The sequence below is a fragment of the Camelus dromedarius genome, chromosome 1 (assembly GCF_036321535.1).
Source record: "Camelus dromedarius isolate mCamDro1 chromosome 1, mCamDro1.pat, whole genome shotgun sequence".
Taxonomy (NCBI): Eukaryota; Metazoa; Chordata; class Mammalia; order Artiodactyla; family Camelidae; genus Camelus; species Camelus dromedarius.
In genome coordinates this window covers 87,767,976-87,777,392 of record NC_087436.1, presented here as the reverse complement: position 1 = coordinate 87,777,392, position 9,417 = coordinate 87,767,976, and the positions used below count along the sequence as shown (strand labels likewise).

The window sequence follows — 9,417 nt, the reverse complement described above, 5'->3', positions numbered from 1 at the left end:
AACATTTATTCAGCATTACTACATGCCAGGTACTTTTAAGCGCTTTACTTGTGTTTATTCATTCATTTACTTCTCATCACATTCCTATGAGGTAGGTCCTACTATTTTCACTATTTTGCAAATGAGGAAACCAAGACAGAGAGGTGTGAAGAAATGTCTTTTAAAGTGGTGGGACCACAGGATTTTAATCCAGGCCATCTGACTCCAGAAAGCCTACATTCTGTTCAGGAAAAAATGGCAAAAGGGCTCCCAAGGCTAAAATAATGTCCAATGTAGAGGTGGTTCCATAAAGTTCCATCTGTTAAGGTTTTTTTTTTTTTTTTTTTTTTTTTAAATATTGGGAGGCACGTTCCAGCCCCAGTAGAGGCTGATTAAGAAATGGAAGTCTCTTGAATGTGCATTTTAAGCCCACATGACAGGAGTACATCGGTTCTATGAAGTAACATGCAGTGATTGTAAAGGGGCTGCTTGCTTGTGTTTAACAGTGTCCTGACCTCAGGTGTAAGAAAGGCAGGGGAAAAGGAAGCTGATGAACGAAAAAGCAGTAAAGCAAGACAGAAGGCAAATGATGACGTATTTTTGGCTTGTCAATTACTACCAGTCTTAAGGAGGGACTGTCCTTTTTGGTGACCATGAGGAAACTGACTACTTCTATGCTTTTTCCTTTAACCTGATAATTGGGACCTGACTACATGGAGGTATTGAAAAATGAAACCAACAGTTGTATTACCTTAGCAGCATCCAGCAAGTGGTTATTTACAAAATTGTTCTATGTATATATGTGAGAAGGAACACATTACAGTGACATGTAATTAAAATTAAAAGCTGAAACTGGTTCCCAATAACACAGGCCTCAGTGGTTAAAAGGTTAATTCCAGTAAGCTGAAGAGGCTGCCCCCTCCCACTGATATAACAGGGTAGAGATTTTATTACATTCAGCAGAACCTCATTAGATCCTTGGGATAAATAATCTTATTGATAATATACCATGAAATAGATAGCTGCTTTTGAAATAAGATAAAAGGATAAAATAGATAAAATGTAGTAACCTGGAAATAATCTTTCTGACTCATATCTTTCATAATATACACCTACAAAGGCAGTTTGAGTGGCTAGATATTCAACTTTACAAAGAGGCCAGATTTCACATACTCTTTTAAAAGTACATTTATATCCATATTATTATATCCTTATAAGTAGAACTCTCAGGTATGTAGGGCATATATTAACTTGATTAAGAAGAGAGAGAACTGAAGTCCAGCCTGGGAACATTATATCACAGGGAGTTTGGCAACTTAGGGGCACTATTACTTATTAGTGGAGTGGCAAGTTCCTTAAGGTCTCCCAGCCTCAGTTAACTTATCTGTAAATTGGGGATAATATTAGTACCCCATCGGGGTGTTGTGAAGTTAGGTGGAATAATTAACAAGCAAAGCACTGTAAGAGTGGAGCATATCACACTGGAAACACTCAAAAAAGTTTTCATCATTTGGGTCAACAAACTCAGTTGGTTATGAGTTTGGAGAAATAAACCATCCTGTATCTCTATGCATATATTTATTTTCCCCCATGTTCTGGAAACCCACTTAGCTGCACTTTTGTAACTTGGAGAGTTCTACGCCTTCTCTCTGTAATCTGAGGGTGAATTAATTCCTCCCTGCAGTGTGTTTTCTCATTCTTTTCAAATCTCATATGGGCACATTTATCTATCTGTCTGAGCAGGCCCAACCTTATTTCAGGCTTGAGGACTACACCATTCTCCATTCTGCAACCCCAACACATGCAGGAAAAGTGGGATGTGTGGAAATTGGGGGAAATTTTATTAAGGAGCACTGTTGTTCTTTCTCTCACTAGACTTTTCCATAACAAATTTTAATCTAGGCCTAAGGTGTTTAAAATATATGATTAAAATCAGTATTGTACAACAAATAAAACAGAAAAATTCCAATTAAATTAGGTTTCAGTTGACACAAAGTACCTTGCTTTAATATTACCTTAAAGCAGTAACTGGGTGAAGCAGTATGGCAGAGAGACTGCATTCCCAAATAGCTCTACCCACCACAGCCCCAAGACAATTATTAACTGTTTTCTCCAAGGATCTGAATATAAATGCACTGAAGTGTAACATTATTATCTCAGTAAACATCCCTACAGGAATCAAATTATTTGGGAATGCTACCAGTGAGAAAAAATGGAAATTTACTATAAATTGAAAACAATTCCTTATTGAACTTCATAAAAAAGAAGGCAATATTCCAGCTCTGAAGTTAGAATGTGGAGATTGACGTAACTTGCAACTGGAAAGGGACAGTAGTAGTTTACCCATCTTTGGAATTTGAAGCTTTGCTATTGGACAGTGTGGTGCAGGGTATAGGAATTGGGAAATTTGCGTTTAAATAATGCTTTGTTATTAACTAGCTGGGCGACTTGGACTTCACATTTAACCCTTTTGGACCTCATGTATCATATTCTTAAAATGAGGAGGCTGGATTTGATAATCTCCAAGGTTCCTTCCAGATCTAAAATGACACCTTACAGTCAACATTCAGTTCACTTTAAGGAAGAGTTAACTAGTGCCTACTATTTGAAAGCACTGTACTAGGTACTAGGGACATAAACATAAATATAACAGGATTCCTACCCTCAAAGGTTTATAATCTTGTGGATTATTAAAATAACAGGGTAATATGTGCAGAATACTATGTAGTCACTTAATTATACCTGCTTTATTTTCCATAAAGCAGGGAGGCTTAACAGACTTATGACCTTTGCCTCTCAATCCTCAGGCTATAGGTGACTCACTACAAAGATCTGTGCAAATTACTCTTGAAATCTGTTTTTTATTTGAAAATAATCATACCGACCCAACTGAAAGTGATGCTGGAAAATAACAAAGGTTGTATACTCTATAAACTTTTATGGACACCATGGGCCAGTGGAGTGTTGGGTGCTGGGGCAAAGGAGCTGGCAGGTCCCTCATGCAGATTACCATTATATACATTATTATACAGTCTGCTGCAAATAAATAAATATATATATAGCAAATGACTACCAAAAGCAAATTAACTGTGACTTTATTTTAATTTAGAGGTGTCAAGAAGCAAGTCCATTCCTGTGCAAAATAACATGTGTCTCAGCCCTTGAAGTACCATGATAAGCAGTAACAAGCCACACAAAAATTACATATACAAAATATTATGAACTTAGATAAACTATATATAATTATTCCCTAGAGGTAGAATGGGTTGAAAACATAAATGGAATAAAGAATGCAGGAGCAGCTTTTCTGCTCAGACTAAGGACAGACATTCTTCCAATTAAATCTGCCCAAAGAGGAATTGCCTATTTCAGAGTCTAAAGGTAGGGCCCAGCTGATGCTGTCAGGTTAAAGGTCACCAATGATGAGATTCTTGTCTGAATTGAACCTGAAGTAGATACATTCAGGTTCAAGTCTGAGATTCTATGATTAGATGAAGTGATTCATAGTGTTTGAATGATGGAAATATGATAGATATAAAATTAGAAGGATGTAACTTATCAATGAGACATTAGGGATTAAGAGGGATGGAGTATATTACAAGGGGAGGGGTGAGGGACAGAGGAACTGGTTTCATCTTGTTCTTTCAAACTTCTTGTTTTTGGCTGTAACATTTATGCCTTGATTTGAAACCTAAATTTCAGAACCCTGAAACTCAAAAGCCTTTCGCTGTATAAGTCTAAAACCAAAACGACTGTGTTGTTACCAGTTGTTTGTGGTGTCATCCATTCGCTAAGGCAGGACGGTGGAATGCCCTGGCTGCGGGATGGGGCAGGGCTTGGGGATACAGAGAAGTGGTGTATGTGTGTTGTAGTTGAGATAGGAATAGGAGAGGGCAGTCCTCCATTAATATCTCAAAATATTATTCTACTACAAAAATATGGTGAGTGTGATGACTTGGTTTGAAAGACTTCAAAAAAGAACTGGTCAGAACTCAAGAAAATGGTACGAATTCTTGACTTGGGAAACTCAATGGTTAGAAGACTTCACCTAAATTAAAGCCTTCTTCTGCCAAATAATAGCCAGTTTTGTTTTCTGGACCGCTTCTTAGCGTTCAGTGACTTAGGTTCATTTAGCTTACGCTAAGTGTCCTTTGAGGGCTGGTGACCTAGCCCCTGGACTTGCTGACGTGCTAGACTGAGCCCGAAGCTCAGAGCGTGGCCCTGGGTTTCCTGCATGCGGTCTAGGGGAGCACATATGTATATCACCGACAATGCAGCATTCGAAGCTTTTAGAACAGACCATTTGTGACGAAGGAGGAAGAAGTGTGTTGACTCTGGAAAAGAAATGCATTTCTTCAACGGGGAGAGGATGGATTGTTGTACAAGGAAGAATTTGTTCCTCACCGGAGGGTTTGCTGGAAATGAAGACACGGCGATTCTGTACCCAGTTTCTAGCTGTAGGAAACAGCAAGAGAAGTCCCAGTCCAGGTTCGGCGCAGACTGGGCTCCTGCAGAGAGACGGTCGGAGCCGTGCGAGACAAGCAGGGGACCCCGATGCGTCGCGCCAGGCGCGAGGGAAGAGCTGATTCCCCTACTCCGTGCAGCGGGATACTAGCTGCCCCAACTGCTCTTCCTCTTCTCGGTTCTTGGGGAAACACTTCGCGTGCTTTGTTTCAGACACCGACCCATCTTTCTCGGTTGGTCTCCAGATCCACCAATCCCGCCCGCCACAGGGCGGGGCTTCAGGGTCAAGGTGGACCAATTCCCCAGCCTCGCCCCTACACGCGCTCTCGGACCCCCAGGGCTGAGTGACAGCGCCCGGGCCCAACAGACTATCTCAGAGCGTGGCCTCCGCCAGGGGCGTTACGGAGACGAGGAGCCAGGACCAATCACATTGGACCTCAGGCGGCGGGGCCTCTTTGCCAGCTCCAGGCCGGCGCTCTCCGCACTCTTTTTGTCAAATGAAAGACGCGTAGGGGCGGTCCCTGAGCCAAGGTTCAGCCAATGGAGGAGGCGAGGTGGGCGGGCCGGGAGTGCCTGGCGGCGAGTCCTCTGCTCCCAGCCGAGGTGCGGCGAGCCGGTGGGGGTACCGCGAGGCGAGCGCGGGAGCCTGGGCGGCGAGCGGGGTGTGAGCTGCCCGAAAATGCACTCGGATGCCGCCGCTGTCAGTGAGTAACAGAGAGCGAGCGGGCCGGGACCAGGCGTCTGCCAACACTCCTCGCTCGGCTCCCGCAGTCCCCGCCCCGCGCCTCCTGTCCCGAAACGCGCCGGGAGACCCGGCCCGGGAGCCACCCCTTCCCCTCCCGGGGCCGGGGCGGGCGGTGACGCTGCGGGCGGCGCGGGGCGGGGGCGGGCGTAGGGGGAAGGGGCCGGCCTGCCAGGGGAGGGCGGAGGTGAGGGGGGTGGGGACTGGCTCCATTTCAGTGTTGGGGGAAGGGGGGGCGGGACGTGCGATGAAGGGCCGGGACCAGAGTGTCCGGGGTGAATGGAGGTGGAGGCAGCGGCAGGCGCTAGCGTGCAGGGCCGGGGGGTGGCACCGGCTGGCGGGGAGAGGGGGCGAGCGAGCGAGCGGGGCGCAGGGGTGAGGATTTCCTAGGGGCTGAGCGGTGCGGGCAGCTCCGTGAGAAAGGCGGGTGAGTGCTAGGGGAGCGCGGGGGCGGGGACAATGGGAAGAAGGGCTGTATGGCGGGGGTGGGGGGAACAATGGGGTGGGGGAATGGGGGCAGCGGCCGAGCGGGGCAGAGGGAGGGCACGGAGATGAGGGCTGATGTAATGGGAGAGAGAGACGGTGGGAGGGATTGGGGTGTGATGGGATAGTTGGGGAGTCCGGCGGGCGGGAGGGCCATAGGAAGCGTGGTGGGGTACCTGGGAGTGGTGAGAAGGGGCAAACGTTGGGTAATAGGATGGAGCAGGTGTTGGGAATATAGGATAATTGGGAGTAAGAAGAGAAGGTGGGGAGGGTTTGGGGTGACAGGATGGGGGCAGGGGTAGAGGAGGTGCGGTGGGGGTGAAGAGCTAGTTGGGAGGAAAGGGAGGTTGGGAGGGGCCGGGGCGAGGGGAAGACTGTCTAGTCCAGATTCGGTCCGCGCGGGGCTTGGGGGGGAGGTGTCAGACTACGTGTTTAGGGGAGGTGTATCCTACCCCAGATCAAGCCAGGGTCTCTCGAGGGGGAGCCCTGAGCTTGGGGGTGCGAGGAGAGGAGGGGGCGGGGCTGATGTGGAGGGGGCGGGACTGAGGAGGAGGGGGCGGGGGAGGTGCCCTGAGGTTGGCTCTGGCCGCGGTTCCCCCCGAGCGGCGGGAAGCGAGGTCAGCGCTGGCGCGGGCTCCGGCTGCGGGACTGGGAGGCGGGGCAGGGGCGCAGGCTGCAGGTTTTCCTTGGCGGCAGCGGGAGGGGTCGGGCCCTGGAGGCCGGGCTGGGTGGGGGTTGCGCAGGGGAAGTGTTGGGGTCTCCGGCGGTCCATGGGTTTGGCAGTCTGTGACGCAGTTGTCTAATTTCTGGTCGTCAGGTGTGGAGGCTGGTGCCTTGAGACCCGCTTCCCTTGGGGGGAGGGCCAGACCACAGGCCCGGCGCAGCGCCCGCGGGGCGCGACCTCTCCCAGTCTTGCAGGGAGGGAGCTTTAGGGGTTTCCTTTAGGGTCCGGCTCCAGCCGCCGGGTGTTAAGGGGAAAGGCGGTCCCGCGGAATTCTGGGACGTGTAGTCCGGGCCGCGGTTGGGTTGGGTGCACGTGGGTAACTGTGGAAACGAGTCCCAGAATGCAGCGCGCCCCTTGGAGCCTCCCTGCTCTGCTAACTCGTGCTTTATTCCCGGAGGATCTGGGCCCGCACTGGGGAGGCGCTCCTGTCCCCTGGGACCTTCTGCCTGCACCACCGGCTGGGGGAGGACCAAGCCACAGGCAGCCCTTTCACACTTGGGTTCTCGATCCCCGAGTTGATTATTTTCACCTGCATTTGGTAGCCTTACTTGTAGAGTAAATATTTGTTTAGTCTTGACCCATTTAGTACAGAGGTTATGGAAAAAGCATTCAAGATGCAACATTCTAAAGCAATATTTAGGATGGTGTATTTTTGTGGCATCCAGTGTATATAAACACTTGGTTAAAAAGTTCTGTCTTATATAAATCTGTGACTGTGGTGGAGATAACATGTAATCCTTATGAAGATAGTCTAAAATACGTGTTTGTAGTTCTTGGGCCATTTGTATTGCCAAAGGGGGGCACTTTTGGAAAAAAGGTGGTCTTGAATTGAGTGTTGGAGGCGGCTTAATGGAATTGAGAGTAGAAATGGTCTCACTCGTTTAAGCCAGTGTGAGGATGTGACCATGAGGGAAGGGAATATATTAAGTCTTTGGTTTTCAAAGAAGCATGGGAAGCCAGTGAGACTAGAGGAAGGTAAACTTAGTGGAGGACCTTAAGAGGTTTATATGTGTTTCTGTTCTGTTTTCAGCTGTGGCTGTAATTTCTTCTGTCTTCTTAATATTAGAAACCATGCTTTTAGCTTGTAGACTCCCCAAACATCACATCCTTTGCCAGTTCCCTTTACCGTTTATATGCGATGACTCCAAAAACTGTAATGTAGAGCACCGTCACATTAGCTTAGAGATGACAGAATATTTTTATGTGATGTATAAGGTGTTATGCAGCTATTGGTAGCATGGTCACTAGAAGAGTATTATAATGACCTTAATGATAAAATTTTACCAAGAAGTCCAAAGATTTGAAAACTGTCTAGTATGGTTACAAACATACTGAATTTGAGTACTTGATTGAATGATGGTTCTTTTCATAATGGCTGAAAAATAGGGCAATGTGTGGTTTTATCCGGAAAAGATTTATGTCTTATCTTATGTTTTATTTAAGCTTATGATGAAATAAATATCCAGGAAACCTTTTGTGATATGTAAATGTGTAACATGGACTTTTTTTTTTTAATGTGCATTTTTCACTGGAATTTGGTATTGTAAAGGGTGAGGTCTATGAGGTTGAGAACAAGAGATGTAATTATCTTCAAGACGGTGTTTTTAAAGAAAACATTAGGTTAGTCATTTCTTTACCTTTTCTTTTTTTCAATTTCATCCCAACGGGCAGGTGCCCCATACACACACGACTACCCCTTTCCTCAGCTCCCAAACCCTAGGTTCCTATGCATTATCACCTTACACTTTCTACTCTGGTGTTAGAAAGAAGTTCCTCTTTGATTTTTGGCCTTTGGAGAGGTCCTTTATTTTCTTATGAACTTAACTTTGCCTTTAGACAGATGTTTCTAAAACTCCACCCGGAATTTTTTGACTGTTTTCAACAGATGGTCCCAACTTAATGATAGTTCGACTTTATGATGGTGCTAAAGCAAAATACATTTGATAAAAACGGTACTTCAAATGTTGGATTTTGATTTTTCCGAAGCTAGTGATGTATGGTAGGTTACTTGCGATGCTAGGCTGGGCAGCCACCGCAGCTTTCAGGCGGCCATATGATCATGAGGGCAAATAGCCGTACACTTACAGCCCTTTTGTACCAGACAGCCTTTCTGTTTTTCACTTTTAGTGCAGTTTTCAGTAAATTACCTGAGATACTCAGTATTTTATTATAAAATAGGTTTTGTGTGAGGTGATTTTGCACAACTCTATTCTAATATAAGAGTTCTGAGCATGTTAAAGGTAGGCTAGGCTAAGCTGTTGTCTGTAGGTTAGTTGTATTAAATGCATTTTCGACTTAGGATATTTTCAGTTTACAGTGGGTTTACTCAAGAGGAAGCTCTGTATTGGGGAGGATTTTCACGTTATTTCGTCCATAATGTTGCCAAGAAAGAAAGCCCCCCTCATTTTCTCCGCTTTAGAGGACTTCTGTGCTTTTTACTCTTTTCTTACTCTGTTCTTGCTTCCAAGAAGTAGCCCGACTAATACGTGACCACATTTTTTCAAATGTTATTAATTGTTATATCCTTTTCTCTTTTTACCTTTAGCTTCTCCCAGAAGCTCTTACTAGCTTATTGCTTTCTTCCTGACTGTATGTTTGCATTGCTCTCATCTCAGTAATAACAATCTTGCTTACTCAGCAGTGTAAATATCAGTGTGTCAGAAACTGACCTCGCGATGACCTCTGTTGTATTAGGTGTGATGCTTCTGACAGGTAAAACTACTCAATCCAAAATGACTTAAGTAGTGGAGTTTATAACTGTCCAGTAGCAAGAAGTTTAGAGATAGATGGATTTAAAGCTAGTGCAGAGTCATAGTGATGTCTTTTGAGAATGTATCCTTTTCCCCTCTATTCTTAGTATTTTGTCAAGATCTCTAGGCTCATTGCCTCCTGTTTCCTGTATGGTTGCTGCAGCACCAGACATCATGCCTATGTAAGAAAGGAAGGGAAGGAGTGTATTTCCTTACAATTCCCACTTAACAGAGAGGAGTCTTTTCCAGAAGGTCACCTTGGAGATTTCCCCTTC

General features: G+C 45.8%; 1 protein-coding gene across 6 annotated transcripts in view; it reads left to right on the top strand.

Moving 5' to 3' along the window:
• Nucleotides 1–5,028: 5,028 nt before the first annotated feature.
• Nucleotides 5,029–9,417, top strand: part of DCUN1D4 (defective in cullin neddylation 1 domain containing 4) — a 65,199-nt gene continuing 60,810 nt past the window's right edge. For 2 of the 6 annotated variants that reach the window (XM_031434776.2, XM_031434766.2), the window contains exon 1: nt 5,029–5,147. In XM_031434776.2, the coding sequence (XP_031290636.1) occupies nt 5,123–5,147 (25 nt within the window). In that variant the 5' untranslated portion in view covers nt 5,029–5,122. Of the gene's footprint in view, nt 5,148–5,435; nt 5,613–6,249; nt 6,286–9,417 lie in introns of those variants that run through there. The other 4 variants (XM_031434785.2, XM_064486761.1, XM_031434792.2 and 1 more) reach the window with 3 other exon arrangements.